We start from the raw sequence: 24,099 nt of genomic DNA, 5'->3' as shown, positions 1-24,099 counted from the left end.
AAGACCCTAAATTAGGCAAAGGCATAGGTGCCAGCTCTATGGGTGCTGGAGCACCCTTAATACTGAACAAACTCCTTCCCTCTGTCCAATGAGGGGCAATTTGTGCTGAGTTTAGCACCCTCAATCATTTTGAAAAGCTGGCTGCTATAGTCGAAGGAGAAGGGAAAGGACCCAGGATCGGGAGAAGGAAGAAAGGACAACCATGGGAGATCCAGATCCTGAGAGAGAAAAAGGAAGACAGACTTCTGCATGATATTCTCAAACAGAGTTGCAGTTACAAAGTAGATGCTGTGGATTACTTTCCTTCCACTTAACATTTCCCCTGAGTTCTTCTAATAAATATTTTACAGCCCGGAAGCTCCTTCAAGTGCAGCTGTCTAGAGAGGGAAGTGGCTTAGTCATGTTTACATTATAGACAGGAAATGAGCTGTTTCTGTGAAGGCCAAAACTAGCAGTAGCTGAAACCAGTATCTGCCGTCCAGAATATCCTGGAAGAGAGATTCTCCTCGCTGGGTCCTCTGTAAGTAACTCACTTTCTGATCACGACACTCGCCATCCAGCGGAGATGGAGAGACTCAGGTTAGCGTGTGCATGTGCCCCCTGGTACTGAAGGGTCACATAATGTCTTCATGGAACAGATTTTCATGTAGCTGTCATGATTAGAACGAGAATATTGTGAACACATAAAAGTACTGATTTCTTTATTTATTTGTTGCATTTGTATCCCACCTTATCCCACCTCTTTGCAGGCTCAAAGTGGCTTACAATACATCATGAGTAGTGGAAAAGTGTTAGTATCATAAACATTTAGTATTTTATGATGATACAAACAAAGTAATAGTATACAAGCAGATTTTAAGAAACAGTTCTGAGATTAAGTAGGCGAGTTGTGTAGTGTAGGTTCACTTGGGTTGGTCTTTTTGGTATGATCTTTCAAAGAGATGGGTCTTCAGTAGTATGCGGAAGTTCGTTCTTTCGTAGGTCGATTTCAAGTTATGCGGCAGTGCGTTCCATAACTGTGTGCTCAAGTAGGTGAAGTTTGACGCGTGCATTAGTTTGTATTTCATTCCTTTACAACTGGGGAAGTGCAGATCAAGGAATGTGCGGGATAATCTTTTGGCATTCCTAGGTGGTAATCCTGCTGGTTTAGTGTGTGGAGGAGTGGCCTAGTGGTTAGGGTGGTGGACTTTGGTCCTGAGGAACTGAGTTTGATTCCCACTTCAGGCACAGGCAGCTCCTTGTGACTCTGGGCAAGTCACTTAACCCTCCATTGCCCCATGTAAGCCACATTGAGCCTGCCATGAGTGGGAAAGCGCAGGGTACAAATGTAACAAAAAAAAATGTGAGAGACTTTACCCCAAGCCAAACCCTTTATGCCTCATAGTAGCAGTGACTGTTAAAAAGGAACTGAGGAAAGAAGGGTTATGTGAAACCAGAGAATACTGGCAGGCACAGAGATCTGACTGCACTTTTTTCATTGTATTATTCGTTAGTCTGCTATGTGGACTCATTTCCAGCCATAGCTGGAGAGTTTGGTGACAGCTGTTATTGACTGCCATTCTGGGTCACCTTGGAAGGTCAAATCTCTCTGAACTACCCTGAGAGGGCTCCTGTTGACCTTGAGCTGAGCTGATTAAACCAGCTGTCTCCTTCTGTCTGCATTAACCACTAGTCTCCATTACTGCAATATAATCTACTTAGGATGTTCCTTCACAAATTTCAAAAAGGCTTCAATCAATACGAAACACGGCCATTAAACTTATCTGTCACACATGTAAATTTGATCATGTTTCCCCCTGTCTTCCAGTGGCAAAATGTATCATTTCTACTCACTATAAATGCTCAAAGGCTTGGTCTCTCTGATTACCTTTCAACGTTTACTGTCCCCCATATTCTCCTGTACGACTCCTCCGTTCTATTAATTCTCATGGTCTAGTCCTTCCAAACCCAGAGCAGCCCAGCTAGAATCCACCCGTCACCGCACTTTCTTTTTCGCAGCCCCATTTTATTGGACTTCTCTCCCGCTTACTATAGGATCAGAACTATCTTTCTAAAAATGTAAAGCCGCTCTAAAATCCTGGCTATTCAAACAATCATTCAACTGAAATGTTAAAAGGGCTGAGAGTAAATTGTGCCATTTTTCACTGCCTGTTCCCTTCTTCTTCTGTTCTCTTTCAATACCTCCTTCTCCTCTCCCTTCCCTTCCCAGTTACCTTTCCCCTCTGACTTCGTCTCTTCATTACTCTTCTTTTGTGTGTTGCTATTGAGTAGTAAATTATTTTCCATCAAATACTGTAGTTCTTCCCCCCCCCCCCCCCCCCCACACACACCTTGTTTGTTTTGTAATTTAGTCTAAACCGCCAAGATTTGTGAGTTATCTTGGGCAGTATAGTAAGTTTAATAAAGTCAGCCCCTGAGATATCTTACTGTATTTCCATGTATGATAGAGTAACAGATGAGGCGGTCTATTCTGCCCAGAAAGGTGTGTAGATTCATACCTGCCGCTCTGTACAGGATATGCAGGTCACCTCTTCTGTACCTCTGTTTAGGATTATATCTGCCATTCCATGGAGGAGTGGCCTAGTGGTTAGGGTGGTGGACTTTGGTCCTGGGGAACTGAGTTCGATTTCCACTTCAGGCACAGGCAGCTCCTTGTGTCTTTGGGCAAGTCACTTAACCCTCCATTGCTATTCCACTAGCAACATTCCATGTAGAAGGCTGCACAGGCTTCTGTTTCTGTGAGTCTGATGTCCTGCACGTACAGACTCACAGAAGCAGAAGCCTGCGCGGCCACATTGGTGATCTGCAAGGGCCGACTTCTACATGGAATGTTGCTAGTGGAATAGCAACATTCCATGTAGAATCTCAAATAGTAGCAACAGTGGAGGAGTGGCCTAGTGGTAACGGTGGTGGACTTTGGTCCTGGGGAACTGAGGAACTGAGTTCAATTCCCACTTCAAGCACAGGCAGCTCCTTGTGACTCTGGGCAAGTCACTTAACCCTCCATTGCCCCATGTAAGCCGCATTGAGCCTGACATGAGTGGGAAAGCGCAGGGTACAAATGTAACAAAAATAAAATAGATACTATTGGAGATTCTACATGGAATGTTGCTATTCCACTAGCAACATTCCATGTAGAAGGCTGTGCAGGCTTCTGTTTCACAGCCTTCTGTTTCTGTGAGTCTGACGTCCTGGACGTCAGACTCACAGAAGCAGAAGCCTGGCGGCCACATTGGTGATCTGCAAGGGCCGACTTCTACATGGAATACTGCAAGTCACTTAACCCTCCATTGCCCCATGTAAGCCACATTGAGCCTGACATGAGTGGGAAAGCGCAGGGTACAAATGTAACAAAAATAAAATAGATACTATTGGAGATTCTACATGGAATGTTGCTAGTGGAATAGCAACATTCCATGTAGAAGGCTGTGCAGGCTTCTGTTTCACAGCCTTCTGTTTCTGTGAGTCTGACGTCCTGGACGTCAGACTCACAGAAGCAGAAGCCTGGCGGCCACATTGGTGATCTGCAAGGGCCGACTTCTACATGGAATACTGCAAGTCACTTAACCCTCCATTGCCCCATGTAAGCCACATTGAGCCTGACATGAGTGGGAAAGCGCAGGGTACAAATGTAACAAAAATAAAATAGATACTATTGGAGATTCTACATGGAATGTTGCTAGTGGAATAGCAACATTCCATGTAGAAGGCTGTGCAGGCTTCTGTTTCACAGCCTTCTGTTTCTGTGAGTCTGACGTCCTGGACGTCAGACTCACAGAAGCAGAAGCCTGGCGGCCACATTGGTGATCTGCAAGGGCCGACTTCTACATGGAATACTGCAAGTCACTTAACCCTCCATTGCCCCATGTAAGCCACATTGAGCCTGCCATGAGTGGGAAAGCGCGGGGTACAAATGTAACAAAAATAAATATGTCTTTGTTTAGGATTGTACTGCTGCTCTGTGCAGGTTTCACCCTCTATGTCCCAACCTCTGTGTTTATAAATCAGCAAACAAAACCCCACTTTGCACTCACACCTTTTCACAAAGTCACCAACAGGTGCTTCATAAAACTCTTTTTGAAGGAAAAAGCCTCAGAATCCAGCCTGGCTGTATTTATAGAACATCCTGTGTTTTGCATTCAGATTTGAACACATTTTTGGAAGGCTTTAGTTCAGATAAGGTGGCTACCCCCTGAGTCAGGATGTTCTATAAATACATCCAGACCAGATTCTGAGGCTTTTTCCTTCCAAAAATAGTTTGTTGGAGCATCTGTTGATGATTTTATGAATGTGTAAAAGGTGTGAGTGGCGGGGTTTTGTTTGGTAATTATAGACATATTTTTCTCCACAGATACATCAATAACAGTAATCTTCAGTGTTTATCCCATGCCTTTTTATCCCCACCTCTTTCACCAGGAAGACTTTCAGGCATCAACCACTCTCGCCATGAAAAAGTATTTCCTGATGCTGCTTTAAGTTGACTTGATTTTGCATCCTTTATTTCTATAGCTTCCCCATCTTAGGAAGAATTTTGTTTGCGGATTAATATCTTTCAAGTTTTTAAGCATCTGTGTCATATCACCTTTATTTATTTACATAGGCTTGATATACTACCTGTCACATTGAAAATGCAGCGAGGCAGTTAATCTCACAATCAGTTTATAAATAAAATATATTTTAAAAAGAGGACTGAATGCAGTGCTGCAAGTGGGGCCTCATGAATGACTTTTACAGGGGATCATCACTTGCTTCCTTCTGCTGGTTATGCCTCTCTATGCATCTTTCTGGCTTTGGTAACAGCCTTGTCACATTGTTTTGCCACCTTGAGATCATCAGACACCATCACCCTGAGGTCCTTCTCCTGGTCCCTCCCTCCTATCTTATACAGCTGCTTTGGATTTCTGCACCCAAAATGCATCACTCTGCATTTCTTTGCATTAAAGTTTAACTGTCAAACTAGCCCAAACTTCTCATTTTTGTATATCACTTCTAATTCTTTCTACTTCCTCTGATGTGTCCACTCTGTTGCAAATCATTGTGTCATCCACAAAAAGGCAATTTGTTCCTCCTAACCCAGGACTAATTTTTGAGGCTCACCACTACTCACCTTTCCTCTGAGTGAATTCCTTTTAGCATCACTCTCTGTCATCTATCAGACACAGTTTAGCTCCTTGGGACCCACCCCCAGGGCAGTCAGTTTAGTTATAAGCTTCTTATAAGGAACAGAATCAAAGTCTTTCCCAAAATCTAAATAGCCCACATTCAGCACATGCCTTTGATCTGGTCCAAAGAAATCAATAACAGGAGTGGATGATGGCAGATAAAGACCTGTGTGGGTCATCCAGTCTGCTCAACAAGATACAGAGCATCATACCATATGCCGTAAATTTAACATATCAAAGCTAAGTGTGACTAATGAGCTTACATATAAACTCTTACATGTAAAATATAGTAGAAAAAGTTTTTGGGACTTCAGTGGCAAATTCAGATGGTAATAACTGGGGGGTTTTTACCACCAGAATAGATGTCTCCAATATCGTCACTGTTTTAAAATTTATATTATCTTTAAATCACTCTAAACCTCTTCCTAAATTCATATGTTCTCAAAAGTGTGCAAACGTATAAATGTGTAGAAAATCAATCACTTAAAGCATCGGCTCCCGGGGTTCTTATGGTCCAATGTGAGTCATATTTCGCCTACTGGCTGTATCGAGGGTCAGCCCCCAATTTTTTCACCAAACTATTCATGCCAACTAACTCCTCTACTGTCGTCAAAAGTGAAATTTCTGTGAGTGTTTTATCACCAGGGGCTAGGGATGTATTCTTTGCAGATGAAATGTAACTACCACATTTTCACCAACATGATTAGTTCAGTTATTGCCCCTTCAATATTAAGGGTCAGATATTTAAAAAAAAAAAAAAAAAGACTTGTCCAGTCTGAGGCCATGCATGAATTTTCAGCAGCTTTGTCTGGTAATGCTATTAGCCTACTTATTTCCCACTTTTAAAATGTATTTCAGTAGTTCTGCGACTTGAGGAAGCCACTGATGAGAGCCATTGCCTGTGACTAGTTCCTGAGATGCTGGAAATGCATTTTATTTCCTCCGCACTCACTTCTTCAAAGTCAGCAGGATACACCTATCTATTACTAAGTCCAACACATATTCCATGCACAATGAAGCTGTAGAGATCAGAAAGCGTGGGATGGGTCAACGCAGTGTCCAGCCACAGAGGCCCTGATTGCTACAGACACCAGTCATGTACTGTAAGTTCTCATATGGGAAAATATTACAACGCAAGAAAAGACTTGGACTTCTTTCTATTTTTGGACTAGTGCTGTTCTTGTGGAAGACTCACCCATATTCCTGCACTGGGCATTCAACGCTGTACTGTAGGGTCCGAGATGGCATCAGCAGCCTATGGGCAGCAGAAGGAGAGGGACCAAGGAAACCTTGTTCTTGTAAGACATGCATTTCACAGCAGAATCTGTCGCTCTGGTTTGATGAACGTTACAGATCCACAATTGAGCCACTGCTGACTGTTGAGAACCAGAACATCCCTGCACAGGTGCAGCATTGGTGGTTGGTATGTAATGTTTTTTTTCCACTTCTTAAAGAAACAGGTGCATGAAAATAAATACAACATGGAAAACACTAGGGAATACATTCTCAAAAGGCTGCTAAAATGTAGACACCGGGAAGATGCTTGCTAAGTGCAAATTCTATAATGGCAGTTGTACGCACAACTGCCCTCATAGAATACTAGCTAACTTTAGGCAGGGAGGACTTATGCCAGCACAACGACTGATGTAAACGATAGTACTCTATAACTCTTGCGCATTAGTACCTGACACGCCCCTCCAAGATCCACATTTCTCTTGAAGTTGCACACTGTAGAATTTGAGCTCGCAACTTAAAGACTAGCAACTAAGGGCAGTTATGCCCAACGTGCTATTCAGTGCCAATTAAGTCCAATTAACAGCCAATAATTGGCCGTTAACTCCAATTAACAGTCAGTTGCTGAATTAAGTTATGTGTATAACTGACCTTAGTCTATCAAGATCAATCAAGATCAAGTGTACATATGCAGTATCTCATCATACCTTATGCTATGACTTTATCTTGTTCGGCAGACTAGATGAACCAGGAATTCATCAAGAGAGGTCCTTTGTTCAACGATGGTGCACAATTCACATATGTTCAAGATAATGTACTGTGGAGAGACAATGGTTATAAGAGGAGCAAAGGAGCTGAGACTCAAGAAAGAGGCTAATGATTACTCAGATCGCTCCTTGTTTATACATAAGACAACGTAGGACTCCCGATGAAGGCTTTGATTCCAAAACACAGCCTGTGTTGAGTCCCGTTGTCTCTACATAATATCTTATCCTGAACATAGGTAACTTGCGCATTACTGCTGAATAAAAGAAATCGCTTGATAAATTCCTGGTTCACCTGTCTAGTCATTCCCAGTGTGTTCTTTCTGCTTATGAAGATAAACCAGCAATAATGCAGAAATGAACTTTCATCCTCATGTCCAGATATCATTATTTGATGTAACCTCAGGTTTTGTATGGAGAGGAACCCAACAGTCAGAACCAGAAGAAATACCCTACATAGACAAAGATCCCAAAAGAAGAGGAGTAGGGTAGGACAGTGGAAATCCAGAAGAAGCCAAAAAGAAGTCTCAAAGTTCAAAACAAGTTCAGACCCTGTCTGTTCCATTCTGGTGCTTTATCAATAAACCTCATGTTTTGAGCTGCGAGATTTCCTTTTGGCTTCTTGTGAATTTGCAATGTCCTGCAATGACTGAACTTTTTTTTTTTTCCCCAGAAACTACAAGGATCAAATAATGGGAGTCATCTTCAGGATATTTTAGCAAAAATGTTCAAAGTTGTCTCACCTGTGGGCCAGTCCTTGAAGAGAGGCAGTGCTGCCCGGTGTCAAAGCTGTGCTGTCGTAGGAAATTCAGGAAATCTGAAAGGATCTAAGCATGGGCAGACAATTGATTCACATGATTTTGTTTTACGGTAAGTAAGACCAAATAGGAGTAAGTGGTATGAAGCTCAAAACCCATAAACATCCTAGGATACAAAAACATAAGGGTCAGTATTCAACGTGGTTTAAGTGGGCAGAAGAGGCTGAACAGGTCGCCTGTCAATATTCAGTGGCAATAGCCCACCATCTTAAGTCCAGGCAGAAGGGGGAATTATGAGGCAGAGTTGAGGAGAACCTCATAGTTATGCAGGTACTGGCAATATTCAGTGCTGATGTCCACATTGCTAAGCAGGTATCTAGGACAAAACAAAATGAGGCCTAACTTTGTCCGCCTAGCTACCTGGGTGCCCGTATGGAATATTGGCCGCCATCCACATAACGTCCGGGTCGCAGCCAATATGATCTCTTCACATCCTTTCCACCCCCTGACTTTAGCAGCCTCTACCTGAAACTCCTCACAAAAGCAGCCACCCCTACCCCCAGGCCTACCTTACTATTTCTAGAGGGTAGTCAGGGCAGGAGTCATCCCCAGTCACTCCTGCCAGCCTCAAAATGGCTGCCACAACCTTTAATGGTAGACTCACAGTACTATGTAGTGGGTGAGTGGGTGACTGCTATTTTCAGGGGGTTCTAGTTGGGTGTCTGCTACTGCCGGGGGGGGGGGGGGGAGGTCTGAATGGGGAGCTGCTATTGTCAGGGGGTGGGGGGTCCATGCTACTCTTATTGATATTTTATTTAATCAACTGCATGACAATACATTTTCCAATCTTAATATCCACAATATCTCCTAATCAACAAATTAAATATAGAGAAAAGCTTGCAGAATTCTGCTTTGCAGGTTTTTCTATAGTGTGTTTTTTTTAATTTCCTCCAACATACCCCTCTTCCCCTAGCAAATAGGCATAGATCATCTGGATTCCGTTTTTTGGGGGTCAAAAATAAGAATATATCCAGACTTATCAAGAGAGACTCAGAAGAGGCGTAAAGCCTTTTTGGCTTTGCGCACAATGACTGTGGCAATAGGAGCTACCTTCCTATTGAAATTTCCTTGTGTAGGTAGAATTATGTTTCAGTCTAAACAGTTTCAATTTTTTTACCCCAAACAGCTAGAGGAATTTCTAATTAGTAGGGAAGAGGTTAATGTAGTGGTTTAATCCCATATGTACACTGTTTAATAGCCTTGGAGTGAATCACTTGGGATGTGACGCTTGATTAATATAATTTACAATGTATGATTATTTCCTTTAGATTATATGATTAATCTTACATCCTGGATTGATTTCTTATTCTTGTTGTCGATAATTATATGAAACTTAAATAATAGTATTTGCTTGTTTATATAAATTTTCATTTCCAAATTGTGTATTATCATTCATAAATGTGAAATTATGTTTGTTAAAAAGCTTAATAAAAATAAAGTAAAAAAAATTTGTAATATTGCCTCTCAAACTGCTGAAGGCCAATAAAAAGTGTGAACAGCCAAAAGGCATTTATGTGGTTGGCAGCAATGTAGAGCTGATAAATGCTTTTTAATTGTTTCTAATATCTTGTGGTTCTACAGATAAATATGGCCATTTGATATGGAAAATAGACAAATCTACCCAACTAGAAAAGGGATATGATTTGAGGTGGGATGAGGATAGAATAAAAGTTATACATTCAGCAGCAAAATTCACCCACTGACTGTACAACTGAAGTACAGATGAGTAAACAAACAGCAAAACTAACCATCTAGCCTAAACATTTTAAGCTATACATAGATTTTCAAAGCTGACACTCATAAAATATGTTTAACTTCAAATGTTTACTTACTCCCCCAAATCTTCCTTCATCTCCAGGATTTATCTGGGGAAGGTGCCTGGTGTCTAGTGGGTTAGGGCTGGGACTGGAGTGAATCCCTTTTCGCTCCTGCTCTGTTATAGGTCTGAAAATGGAGGTACAAACAAACCCCTAGTCAGCTGATCCCCCTAATGTGAAAGTCTGACTCTTAGCGGCAGTACCACAAGACTACCAGTAGGGCTCAGCATCACCATTTTGCAACCCAAAGCCAATGGGGCAAGAGCAGAAAGGGGTCTACCACTGGGATTACTGCCGCTTTGTAAAAATACCCCATAATGTCTCTGGTGTGGCGCTAGAAGGTTAGAATTCAAATTCTCATATGGATTTTATACTCATTCATGAATGTATTCTTTGAAAAATCTGACACCAGCCTCCTACACAACCAAAAGCCACATTAATTCCATTTTTTCTTGTTCAACAAACATTTAACACAGTTTTACTTTGTTTATTCAGAATGAACGGTGCTAAAACAGCTGGCTTTGAGGAAGATGTTGGTTCAAGGACAACACATCACTTCATGTATCCAGAGAGCACTGTGAATCTTCAACCTGGGATCCACCTCATTCTCATTCCATTCAAACTCCTGGACCTGAAATGGATAACTAGTGCCTTGTCCACTGGAGATCTCAGATTGTTAGTATCTCACACTGCATTACATCCTTCTTTTGCTCATGAGGTGAAAGGAATTATTGGGTAAATATACCACCGCCAGCTTCATGCCAGGATATTCACTGCCAGCTCATGTCCAGGTATGTGCGGACAGCCAGCACTTTTCCAGTTAAGAGCCAGTATTCAGCCCTTAAGAGGATAAGGTCAGTCAGACAGATAGGACTGGATTTTATGCAGTCTGATTTGTCTGGTTTATTTATCAGCAGTTAACTGGATAACTGCCAATTCCGCCCCAACATAGCCAGTTTTACTGGGAGAAGCTTCTCCTGCTAGTTCAATTGCTTTCAATATCTACCCCTCTGTATTTATGATAGCATGCTAACCTACAAATATTAATTGAGAGAGATTTATCTTGCTATTGTAGTAAATCATCTTGGTGAAAGACTAAGAGGAGTGGATTTCTAAGGGCCTGCGGTGGCTTTTCTTAGGTTTGCAGTGGCATAGAAGGAATCCATTTCCATCTGTCCTGCCCTTGCAGCCTTTCCATCTCTCCATTAAGCATCTCTTCATTCAACGTGTAATTAAACTCTGGAATTCGTTGCCAGAGAATATGCTAAAGGTGGTTAGCTTAGTGGGGTTTAAAAAAAGGTTTGGATGGCTTCCTAAAGGAAAAGTCCATAGACCACTATTAAAATGGGCTTAGGGAAAATCCACTGCTTATTTCTGGGGTAAGCAGCTTAAAATGTATTGTACTTTTTTGGGAACTTGCCAGGTATTTGTGACCTGGATTGGCCACTGTTTAAACAGTAGTCTCAAGGGCAACAGGAAGCATTCAGTGGCAAGGGAATGATAAGTAAATCCAAAATACCCTTCTTAAAGCTGACAATTGATTACCATTTATAGAATAGCTATTTCAAAGCAACATATTGTGATTAAACATAAGAAGAGTATTTTGGATTTATATATAAGGTCTCTTCTTTCCTCTAAGAGATTTGGTATAATGAGAATATAATTTCCATAGCAGTATCTCAATCCATGTTTTCCACCCCTGTCATGGAGACACACTTGATTGATCTGGTTTTGAAGATATTCATAGTTCACACACATTAAATGGATTTCCATACTTTGTAGGTTCATATCTATTTCATGCATATAGCTAACCAGAAAAACTGAACCTGAAGGAGGTGGCCTGGGGTGTGAAAATATGTGGAGATTTAATTTTGATTTGCTGTGTGGACTTCCTGGTGCATACTTTATATTTATATATGCGTGGGATAAACATAAGGGAATCCTGTTCAGAAGGAAGGGATCCTCAGAAGCTTAGCCGAGATGGGGTGGCAGTATAGTGCTGCGTGAGTCTGGTAGCGCTTTGGAAATGTTGAGTAGTAGTGGTAGAGCTGGCGTGGGGAGGCGGGGCTGGTGGTTGGGAGGCAGGGCTAGTGCTAGGCAGACTTATACGGTCTGTGCCCTGACAATGGCAGATACAAATCAAGGTACGGTATACATAAAAAGTAGCACATATGAGTTTATCTTGTTGGGCAGACTGAATGGACCATGCAGGTCTTTTTCTGCCGTCATCTACTATGTTACTATGTTTATGTTTGCCACTTCGGTAGAAAGGTCTGGGATGCTACCTCAGCAACTTGTATTGAGCAATGCTGGTTAAAAGGGGTTGGGATCCGTATTCCCCTCATCGACAATTGATGAGGATGATGATAACCAAGAAGAAATTTGTTTTGATTTTTCTCCAGAGGATGTGCAGTTAGCTGAAGAGGGATTAAAAAAAATTCAACATGTGCATAAATGATATCCTGGTCTGGGTTTCAACTGATAATTTATTTATTTATTATTACATTTGTACCCCACACTTTCCCACTCAGAGCAGGTTCAATGCGGCTTACAGAGTATTGATGAAGAAAAAATAAGTTAAGTGTATCAGAATAATAAAAGAGATGGGCAAGAGTGAAGGGAGTAGAAGAGGTATGAGCAAGGGTAGGTAAGCAATTGGAGGAGGGGTAGAGGAGGCAGAAGGGGGATGGGACAAAGGATAAGCATAGGGAAATTAGGAGAAGTGGACTAGGTCATTGTCGTTATCTCCTGGAAATGTGATGGTAGATGGGTTCATAGGATTAGTCTTGGTCATTTGGGTAGGCTTTTTTTTTTGTACCCCACACTTTCCCACTCATGGCAGGCTCAATGTGGCTTAGGTATTTATTTGTACCTGGGGCAATGGAGGGTTAAATGACTTGCCCAGAGTCACAAGGAGCTGCAGTGGGAATTGAACTCAGTTCCCCAGGATCAAAGTCCACTGCACTAACCACTAGGCTACTCCTCCACTCATTCCACCAATAAGAGCCAACCTCATCAGTGATGTCACAATGGCTTAAAGTCCATTGCACTAACCACTAGGCTGCTACTCCACTCATTCCACCAATAAGAGCCAACCTCATCAGTGATGTCACAATGGCTTGATTGCCCAATACAGTTCCCCAGGATCAAAGTCCATTGCACTAACCACTAGGCTGCTACTCCACTCATTCCATCAATAAGAGCCAACCTCATCAGTGATGTCACAATGGCTTGAATGCCCGATACTTGGCTCACTTCTGATATTGTGATGTCATAAGGGAAAGGGAAATGGGACTTCTTATACTGCCTTTCTGAGGTTTTTGCAACTACATTCTAAACAGTTTACATAATATATGCAGGTATTTATTTGTACCTGGGGCAATGGAGGGTTAAGTGATTTGCCCAGAGTCACAAGGAGCTGCCTGTGCTTAAACAGATGGGTTTTTAGTGATTTCTGGAAGGGTAGATAGTCACTGATTGATCAGATAATTCTGGGGAGGGCATTCCAGAGTTGGCTGCCTAAGAAGGAGAAGTTGGATCCATAATAGGTTTTCTACTTGAGTCCTTTGCAATTGGGGTAATGTAGGTTGAGGTAAGCTCGTGAAGTAACAGACATGTTTCTGGTGGGAAGGTCAATCAGATTGAGCATATAGCCCAGAGATTCACCGTGGATAATCTTGTGGATTAATGTATGGACCTTGAAGTTGATTCATTCTCTGATAGGGAGCCAGTGAAGTTTTTCACGAAGAGGTGTTGCACTTTCAAATCGTGATTTGCCAAAAATGAGTCTTGCTGCTGTAGTTTGGGCAGTCTGAAGTTTTTTCAGGATATGGGTCTTACAGCCTAAGAAGATACTGCTACAGTAGTTGGCGTGGGTAAGTACTGTGGATATCACCAAGTTCTGGAATGTTTTCAGGGGGAGATATGGTTTTACGCGTTTCAGTATCCACATCATTTTAAACATTTTCTTTGTAGTGTTTATTGCGTGATTTTCGAGCGAGAGATGGCTATCTAATGTCACTCCAAGGATTTTTAAATTATCAGATATGGGGAATGTGGTGCCGGAGATGTTAAAATTAGTAGGGAGGGGTGCAGAGTGTTGGGATGAGAGGATTAGGCATTGCGTATTCTATTTGTTCATTTTCATCATAAAGGCGTTGGCCCAAGAGGTTAAGATGTTCATGCCCAAGGATATTTTGTCGGAGATTTCAGTTACATTAGATTTGAAGGGAATGAATATGGTGACGTCATCAGCGTATATGAAAGGGTTGAGACCATGCCTGAATAGGGCTATGGCTAGAGGGATCATCATAAGACTGAAGAGGATAATGAGTTGCCCCACTTATGTGCATGTGACTGATGAAGAAATTGTGGCAAATGTGCAACGAAAAGTCTCACCGTTGGAAGACAACGCTGACGATGATATTTCTCCTGCTCTTCAACCAAAAGTTTCAGAGGCTATACAACATTTTGATGGAAGTTTGAGATGGCTGGAAACTCAGGATGTGGACAGCATCAACATTTCACAGCTACAAAACATTCTTGATTCTGCAAGAAGCAAACCGTTTGTTTTTAGAAAACAGACCACACTAGATAAATTCCTGTACTAGTACTTTACAATAATGCTTCAATAATGTTGTATATATACACTAGTTCAGCAGTGTGAATCCTAGGTTTGTAGCAAATACATATTTTGCAACAGATCAATTTTTGCTTCATTTGTTTTCATTTTCAAGTGAATCCGATATAACATTACTCAGCATTTAACGCGGTGAAATTTTATGGATATCACATTTTAGCAGGGTCCCACTGTACTTGGGGAATCTGCATAAGACTGAGCTCGCTTAATTGGTGTGTGCCCTCAGACAAACTCTCAAAGCACAAGGGATTTGCATTCCTATTCTAGCAAGCTGAAGAACGTAGATATTCAGGCTGATTTATGAGAAGAATTATAATGAGGTATATTAACTTTCTCTTGTTGTGTTTTATTTTCCAGTACATATATGAAAGTTAAAACATTTATCCAAGCTGATAAAGATAAGGTAAGTCTAATTAGGAATGGAGATATTAATTTTACAGAATGTTTTCTAACTAATTCTTGTCTAACCACAGCAGCAAAAGGTTCATCAAGCGTTACTTCAGGGGGAATTCTACAAAAAAAACATTGACAATTCTGCCCACTTACATAAGTACATAAGTAGTGCCATACTGGGAAAGACCAAAGGTCCATCTAGCCCAGCATCCTGTCACCGACAGTGGCCAATCCAGGTCAAGGGCACCTGGCACGCTCCCCAAACGTAAAAACATTCCAGACAAGTTATACCTAAAAATGCGGAATTTTTCCAAGTCCATTTAATAGCGGTCTATGGACTTGTCCTTTAGGAATCTATCTAACCCCTTTTTAAACTCCGTCAAGCTAACCGCCCGTACCACGTTCTCCGGCAACGAATTCTAGAGTCTAATTACACGTTGGGTGAAGAAAAATTTTCTCCGATTCGTTTTAAATTTACCACACTGTAGCTTCAACTCATGCCCTCTAGTCCTAGTATTTTTGGATAGCGTGAACAGTCGCTTCACATCCACCCGATCCATTCCACTCATTATTTTATACACTTCTATCATATCTCCCCTCAGCCGTCTCTTCTCCAAGCTAAAAAGCCCTAGCCTTCTCAGCCTCTCTTCATAGGAAAGTCGTCCCATCCCCACTATCATTTTCGTCGCCCTTCGCTGTACCTTTTCCAATTCTACTATATCTTTTTTGAGATACGGAGACCAGTACTGAACACAATACTCCAGGTGCGGTCGCACCATGGAGCGATACAACGGCATTATAACATCCGCACACCTGGACTCCATACCCTTCCTAATAACACCCAACATTCTATTCGCTTTCCTAGCCGCAGCAGCACACTGAGCAGAAGGTTTCAGCGTATCATCGACGACGACACCCAGATCCCTTTCTTGATCCGTAACTCCTAACGCGGAACCTTGCAAGACGTAGCTATAATTCGGGTTCCTCTTACCCACATGCATCACTTTGCACTTGTCAACATTGAACTTCATCTGCCACTTCATCTGCCACTTGCACGCCCAATCTCCCACTTCCTTTGCAATTTTCTTGTGCAGAATTTCCCCATTGTAAGGGCTGGCATCTTCCTTTAGGCATGAAATATCCTCACCTCCTCCATAAAGCTGGCAGGAACTCTGTCTCCTCCATGTCAACACGCTGATGCTCCGAATCTCAAACAGACGCTTACCAGATGGGGTTTTACAGCCACTGTTTGTGATGTTGGCTGCAGCCAAGGCAAAGCTTGTAGACTGGAGAGGCTCAGAGACATGGCCATCCAGGTGTTCAGTTTTTGCTTTAGTATTTTTCCCTTTACTCAATTGACCAACTGAGGAGGAATTTAAATTTTGTTCACTCATCTTGCAAAACATCTTTGAGCTTAAGCTCTTGAATTTTACGAGCCCGAGGAGACACCTTCGTGCACTTCAAGCAGTCCTGTACACCTGACACATAAATTGTGTGAATCTGATTTTGACATTTTATGCCTACACACAGGACATTTCTTTAATCCTGGCTTAGTCAATGACATAGATAAAATATGGAAAAGAAACACAACAGAAAAACAAAAGCCAAACCACAAGTGTAAACCCAACTGAATCAACAAATAACAAAAGACTGGCAGTTGCAACGGCTGTGGTTCTGCATTCTAAAGAACAGTAATCCGACTGATCAGTATGAGTAATGACGTCATCGCCATCAGTGTGGCTTAGGATCCTTGTTGTCCATGGAGAAAAATATCTCACCAACGCTGCTCTCCCAGCCGACATGCCCAAGTTCCCACCCAAGCTTGCGCTCGCCTTGCTGCTAACCAAACACTCTTCCTGTCCTTCCTACTACTACTACCACCACTTCAGTTCCTTCACTTTCTTCTTTACCTCAGCCAAATTCCCCTCCCCCACCTGTCCCACAGCTCTCTGTCACCAAAGGAGTAGTCTCAGGCTCAGGCCCCTTGTTTCCTACATTTTAATTAATTTATTTCCATGACTTGATAAGTTCTCATCAACACAGTAGGTATGAACAGGCCTGTGACCTGAATCATGGACCTATATATTCATTACCGTGGCCTCTAGTGGTGAGGTCACCACTAGAGAATGGGTCTATGCTCTGTTCTTATCTACAAACTATACCATGTGGGTGTGGTACACCTAGCAGTTTTTATATGTTTGTCAGTGAAATATGATCAGTGTGAAACCATCTGAAATCTGAGTCCACAGCTAAATATCTTTCCTCCTTAGGTGTTAGTATTTAATCCATCCTTTTTCAAATACATCCATGACAACTGGACCAGTCATCATGGGAAGTACCCTTCAACCGGCATGCTCGCCCTCTTCTTTGCCATTCATGTTTGTGATGAGGTAAGCGAGATGTTAGTAATAATGGGGGAATCCCATTTTTTATACATTACTAAAAGAATGCATACTTTTAGCCAGGCAAAGGAGGACAATTTTAAACCAGGATACTTTACGTGACTATGAAAACATCTTCATTGCATCTGGGTCTATCCCATAACACTTAGAGACCGATATTCACCAGTGAGAAATCTACTTAGTTAACTGGATTAACCATCTGGCTAACTCTACATCATTTTTTAGCTGAATATGTGGTCTTTCTTAATCTTTTGGGTATCTTAGCACAGGTATTTATGAGACCTAACTGGATAGTGCTGAAAATCTATTCTGTTTAAATTTAGGCCCTACCTCCAGTACACCCCTTCAATAGGGTACAACATGAGGAAGGACTTAGCGAAGCTAGAGGAATGGTCAGGAATTTGGCAGCTAAAATTTAATGCTAAAAAATGCAGGATCATGCAATTGAACTGCAAAAACCCGAGGGAACATTACAGTTTAGGAGTGAAGAACAGGCAGAAAATGCAACAGAGAAAGCTAGAATGATGCTTGGATGCATCGGGAGAGGAGTGGCCAGTAGGAAAAAGGAGGTGATGATGCCCCTGTATAAGAGACTCTGTTGAAACCTTATTTAGAATATTGTGTACAGTTCTGGAGATGCACCTTCAAAAAGATATAAACAGTCCAGAGGGCAGCTACTAAAATGGTCAGTAGTCTTTATCATAAAGCATATGGGGGCAGATTTAAAGATCTCAATAAGTATACTTTGGAAGAAAGGCAGAAGAGGGGAGATATGATACAGACATGTAAATACCTGTGCGGCATAAACGCACAGGAGATGAGTTTCTTTCGATTGAAAGGATGCTATGGAACAAGGGGGCATAGGATGATAGTGAAAGGGGATAGACTCAGAAGTAACCTGATGAAATACTTCTTCATGGAACGACCTCCAGTAGAAGTGGCCGAGATGAAAACAGTTTCTGAATTAAAGAAAGCTTGAGACAAGTACATAACATCTCTAATGAAGTGATAGGGAGAGTAGCTGGCATGGCTGAGCAGACTGGATAGGCCATAAGCTGAAAAAAAACAGCCAATCCAAATCCCAAAGGGTTGTATAGAGTGATCATAGAACAAATAACACAAAGCACGGGATTTACCCTCAGAAACCTAGGCTTCCACCAGGGCCATGCCGATGCGGTAAGCGAGGTAAGCGCCGCAGGGGGGCGCCCACCTCTGGAGGGCACCGCCGCGGTGCTTACCCTCGCCCCGCCGAGGACTTTAAATCTTTTGGCACCAGAGAGGGGGGTGCCGCCACTCCCGCTGCTCTTCATCCTGGCACCCCTCCCGCACCAGCCCTTTAAATTTATTTGCCGAGCGAGCGCAGCACCTCATGTGCAAGTAAAAGAAGCGGATCCGATCATCTCATTGGGCCTTCCCTCACTGTCCCGCCCTCCTCTGACGCAACTTCCTATTTCCTCTAGGGCGGGACAGTGAAGGAAGGCCCAATGAGATGATCGGATTCGCTTCTTTTACTTGCACACGAGGTGCTGCGCTCGCTATCACGTCGGCAATTTCTTTTTAAAGACGGGTGGCAGGGAGAAGATGAGGCAGGGTGAGGGTGGGGGACAGATGGGGTGAAGGTGGGGGGGACTCGGATAGCAGAAGGGACTGGGTGGGAGACAGATGGGGTGAGGGGGACTCGGATGGGCAGAAGGGACTGGGTGGGAGACAGATGGGGTGAGGGTGGGGGGCACTTGGATAGCAGAAGGGACTGGGTGGGAGCCAGATGGGGTGAGGGGGACTCGGATGGGCAGAAGGGACTGGGTGGGAGACAGATGGGAGAAGGGGCATGGAGCTGGAACTGGGGTCTGAAAAGTGAGCAGGAGGGAGAATGGGGTCATGCCTGGGGCAGGGGTGGATGGGAGAATCAATGGATCTGGAACTAGGGGCAGCCGCAGGTGGGAACTGGGAGCCGAAAAGAGGGGGCAGTGAGAGAGGGGGGATAGATCCTGGATGGAATGGGGAGTGAGAGGGAGGGCAGACCCTGAATGGATGGGAGGGCAGAGAGGCATGGATGGGAGGGCAGGGCCCAGGGAGAGGACAAATTGCTGGAAGGGGAGGGGAGAGAGGATTGCTGGCTATGGATGGAGGAGGGAAGGGCAGAGAGGGACAAGGATGGACATGGGGGCCCAGGGAGAGGACAAATTGCTGGAAATGGAGGGGAGGGGAGAGAGGAGGATTGCTGGCTATGGATGGAGGAGGGAAGGGCAGAGAGGGACAAGAATGGACATGGATGGGAGGGCAGGACCCAGGGAGAGAGAAGAAATTGCTGGAAATGGATATAGAGCAAGAAATGAAGAAGAAAGGAGGAAAGTAAAGAAATAAATGGAAAGGAAGCCCTGGAAATGGAGTTAAGAGGACAGATAGCAGCAGACTCAGATATTGGGCCAGCATGATTGAAAAAAGAAAGTCACCAGACAACAAAGGTAGAAAAAAATTATTTTATTTTCATTTTAGTGTTTGGAATATGTCCACTTTGAGAATTTACATCTGCTATCTTATTTTGCAATGTATAGCAATTTGTTTCTAAGAATATTGCTGACAATTCCTTTCAGTGTGGCAAGTGGTGAGCGATCATTTTCATGGGGGGGGGGTGATCATTTTCACGGGGGGGGGGGGGGGGGCGCCAACTGATAGTCTGCAGGGGGGCGCCAGAGACCCTAGGCACGGCCCTGGCTTCCACCAAGGTGTGACCTATGGTTCACTGTTATCTATATAAGATTTTTGTGTCCATGGTCTAGTCTCTTTCATAGGGTAAAAAATCCCACTTGCTTTCTGCTGAAACTATTCATATTCAAACAAGTTTCAAAATTCTACTGAGTAAACTCATATTCACAAGCTACAGCTTTAGCATAAACAAACTTAGCTTTTATTTAGCTGGCTTGATAACCCCACATTTCAACTGCTGATTTTCATTCAACGGGGCCCAAATCATTTCACCCACTTCCGGGCTTCATCAGGAACCACCCAATTTAAACATAATTACAGGGGTATTGATTTTGATGCCTAGACTTCTCTAGGAACTTCCAGCTAAAGAAGTCTAGGCAGCAAAATCAATACCCCTGTGAACCATAGGTCAGACCTTGGTGGAAGCCTAGGTTTCTGAGGGTAAATCCCGTGCTTTGTGTTATTTGTTCTATGATCACTCTATACAACCCTTTGGGATTTGGATTGGCTGTTTTTTCAGCTTATGTTGTATTAGATTACGGAAGTAGAATTAACAGCCCATACTGTCTACTTGAATATCAGACTGGATAGGCCAAATGGTCTTTATCTGCCTACATTTTTCTGTTTCTAGTATTCACATTTTTTTCTCTCATCTTTTCTCTGTACCTTTTCTTCCAATATTAATTCAGAAAAAAAACTTTTGCTACTTCTCACAGCCTGATCTTATTTTTTTATTTTAAGACGCTAAGACTTGAACAATCTGATAAGGATAGTGATCCCAAATGTCTTGTAGCTTGTGTCTTTCCTGGAACCTCTCTTTCCGAGTGAGCATCTAGGTTCAACGAGTGTTTCCTTAGCATGAGCATCATCCATTCTTTATCTATCTTGACACAGCTTCTATGACGTTCTAGCTACTTGCAAATTCTTATAATGGGAAACAAACTAATCACTTAATGAAATGTCCAATTCTTCTTCTCCTTCCCGATATAGTTGATGGTAAGGCAAAAAAAAGTCTCTTGCCTTAACTGTAAATATACTAGAGTGTACCCTGTTGCATTATGGATGTACTGTTACATACTTGGTGGTCTGAGTATCCAGAAGGGTCTTCAACATCTTTTGTGCTTTATCTGGTTGAATCATTCACTCCTAATGTTCCCTTGTATGTGATATGATGAAGTCCTACTTTTCTGAATTCCATACAAATTGCAAAGTTTTTAAAATTATTGCAGCTCTGTGATCTCTCTTGGGACTAATCCATTTATTTACTAACATTTTTGCAGTTGTTCTGGTAGTTTGATTGTGAGTGGGAACTGGAATTGTAAACTGGGTATCTATAATAGGACATTTTCAAAACCTTTAGTGTCTCTTTCTAATGCTGTGTAATCTTTGGCCAGGACTGTGATGTGAGCAAACAAACAAAAACAAAAAGGTATAAAAAAAGAGGCAGGGTATGAGAGATCTTGAGAGCTAAAGGGAAAGGTATAAAAAATGGATCTGAAGTGTAGAAGGATGGCTAAACTAGCACAGGTCAGAAGCTTGTGAGCAGGAACGCTATTGTCAAGTCTTTAATGATAGGGTTGAACTTGAGGGGATGAGTGGGAGGGGAGGGGGAATAATAGTAATAAGGGGTTCAATCACGGAATAATGTAAGGTGTTACTATTGGAATTAAGGTTTCAGTTTAATGTAACATGCTGACTATTGTTTCTTTCAGTATACATGGCAAAAGTGAAGGTAGTAAGGGAGGAGGGGGATAAGACAGTGTACTGTTATAAAAACAAAAACTGATTATAGCAACTTAAGATTAATGTACATAAGAACGATAGCTTTATAATTTGTTATGTATGTACTCTAATGGATGTGTTACCAGGTGGAATCATCAATAAAAAATGTTGACACATAATGATAGGGTTGAACTTTTCATCAAGGAAGACAGTATATCAGTGTAATATAATATACTATTATTGTCAAGTCAGTGCTAATTCAATCATCTTTCCCTGTGTCCAGGGGACAGTATAAAAGTTCATGCTTTTGTCTGCATGTAGGCAGGATGGTTGGGTCTTACAGCCGTTTCAAGTGTTCCAGCTGCCCTATGAGTGAGAAGGTTTCGGATGTTCACACTCTTCTCCCTCTTTCCAGGTATCTGTGTTTGGCTATGGTGCAGACAGCTCTGGGAGGTGGCATCATTACTGGGAAAAGAATCGCTTTGCCTCTGCTTTCCGCAGGACTGGTGTACACAATGCTGACTTTGAATTGTCTCTTTTAAAGAGACTTGATCAAGAGGGCAAAGTTACATTTTATACCTGAGTGCCTTTTCATGCACACAGAAACACTGCCAAGGAGGGTATGCTATATGCTTTTTATATTTTGAAAATAAAATACAGTGTCACGTAGATGTCAGCACATAAGAGCATAAGAATAGCCATACTGGGTCAGACCAATGGTCCATCTAGCCCAGGATCCTGTTTCCTAAACTACTACTACTACTAATAGCATTTATATAGCGCTACCAGACGCACGCAGCGCTGTACATTTGGCATAGAGAGACAGTACCTGCTCAAAGAGCTTACAATCTAGGTAACACAAACAGACAAGACATTACGGGCAAGGAAAGAGAAAACTGGCCAATCTAGGTCACAAGTACCCAAATAGTAGCACCATTCCATGCTACCAATCCCTGGGCAAGTTGTGCTTATCCTTGTCTATCTCAATAGCAGACTGTGGACTTTTCCTCCAGGAACGTGTCCAAACCTTTTTTTTTAACCCAGATACACTAACTGTTACTACCACATCCTCTGGCAATGAGTTCCAGAACTTAATTATTCATTGAGTAAAAAGTTATTTCTTCTTATTTGTTTTTAAAGTATTTACATGTAACTTTATTGAGTGTCCCCTAGTCTTTGTACTTTTTGAGAGAGCAAAAAAATCGATTCACTTCTACTCGTTCTATACCACTCAGCATTTATGTAGACCTCAATCATATCCCCCCTCAGCTGTCTCTTTTCCAAGCTGAATAGCCTGTAACCTCTCTAACCTTTCTTCATACGAGAGCAGTTCCATCCCCTTTAATCATTTTGGTTGCTCTTCTTTGAACCTTTTCTAATTCCACTATATCTTTTCTGCGATACAGCGACCAGAACTGAATGCAACACTCAAGGTGAGGTCGCACCTTGGAGCGACACAGAGGCATTATAGTATTCTTGGTCTTATTTACCATTCCTTTCCCAACAATTCCTAGCATCCTGTTTGCTTCTCAGACCACTGCTGCAAACTGGGCCGAAGATTTCAACACACTGTCCACAACGACACTTAGATCTTAGCATCAGATAACTATGATTTGGATTATTCTTCCCAATGGTGCATCTCTTTGCATTTGTCCACATTAAATTTCATCTGCCGTTTGGATGCTCAGTCTTCCAGTTTCCCAGGGTCTCCTTGCAATCTTTCACAGTCCGCATGTGTCTCAACAACCCTGAACAGTCTTGTATCATCTGCAAATTTAATCACTTCACTTGTTGATCTAATTTCCAGATCACCTACAAATATGCCAAACAGCACCAATTCCAGTACAGATCCCTGTGTTTAAAAGCCATACGTTCCTACAGAGTCTATTTACAGCACATTAGGAATCACTGCTCAGGAAAGATCTAGGTGTCATCGTTGATGATACATTGAAACCCTCTGCTCAGTGTGCAGCAACGTAGAAGAAAGCAAATAAAATGTTGGTAATTATTAGGAAAGGAATGGAAAACAAAAATAGGGATGTTATAATGCCTTTGTATCACTCCATGTTACAAATGCACCTCAAATACTGTGTGCAATTCTGGTCATCGCATCTCAAAAAAGATATAGCAGAATTAGAAAAGGTACAGAGAAGGACGATGAAAATGATAAAGGGGATGGGATGACTTCTTTATGAGGAAAGGCTAAAGCGGCTAGGGCTCTTCAGCTTGGAGAAGAGATGGCTGAGGAGAAATATGATAGAGGTCTATAAAATACTGAGTGGAGTGGAGTGGAATGGGTAGATGTGAATCGCTTGTTTAGTCTTTCCAAAAATACTAGGATTAGAGGGCATACAATGAAACTACTAAGTAGTAAATATAAAACAAAGCAGAGAAAATATTTCTTCACTCAATGTGTAATTAAAGTCTGGAATTCTTGCCAGAG

The 24,099-nt window shown here is 42.2% G+C and overlaps 1 protein-coding gene across 1 annotated transcript; it reads left to right on the top strand.

Moving 5' to 3' along the window:
- Positions 1 to 433: 433 nt before the first annotated feature.
- LOC115476188 (CMP-N-acetylneuraminate-beta-galactosamide-alpha-2,3-sialyltransferase 2-like) lies at positions 434 to 22,274 on the top strand. Its single transcript, XM_030212423.1, has 7 exons — positions 434 to 520; positions 6,021 to 6,585; positions 7,833 to 8,029; positions 10,290 to 10,469; positions 14,791 to 14,836; positions 17,097 to 17,216; positions 22,072 to 22,274. Exons 2-7 carry the CDS (start codon positions 6,259 to 6,261, stop codon positions 22,237 to 22,239), a joined length of 1,038 nt encoding a protein of 345 aa, XP_030068283.1. The 5' UTR covers positions 434 to 520; positions 6,021 to 6,258; the 3' UTR covers positions 22,240 to 22,274.
- Positions 22,275 to 24,099: the final 1,825 nt, after the last annotated feature.

The sequence above is a fragment of the Microcaecilia unicolor genome, chromosome 8 (assembly GCF_901765095.1).
Source record: "Microcaecilia unicolor chromosome 8, aMicUni1.1, whole genome shotgun sequence".
Taxonomy (NCBI): Eukaryota; Metazoa; Chordata; class Amphibia; order Gymnophiona; family Siphonopidae; genus Microcaecilia; species Microcaecilia unicolor.
Note: the sequence above shows the minus strand (reverse complement) of the source record. Positions and strands in the feature narration are given on the sequence as shown.

Bases quoted from the DNA above. Each gene is read 5' to 3' on its own strand.
- LOC115476188 (XM_030212423.1), top strand. From the start codon at position 6,259: ATGTACTGTAAGTTCTCATATGGGAAAATATTACAACGCAAGAAAAGA. The intron at 6,586-7,832 runs GTATGTAATGTT...TTTTTTCCCCAG, and splicing joins AGGTGCAGCATTGGTGGTTG to AAACTACAAGGATCAAATAA. The intron at 14,837-17,096 runs GTAAGTCTAATT...TTTCCTCCTTAG, and splicing joins TCCAAGCTGATAAAGATAAG to GTGTTAGTATTTAATCCATC.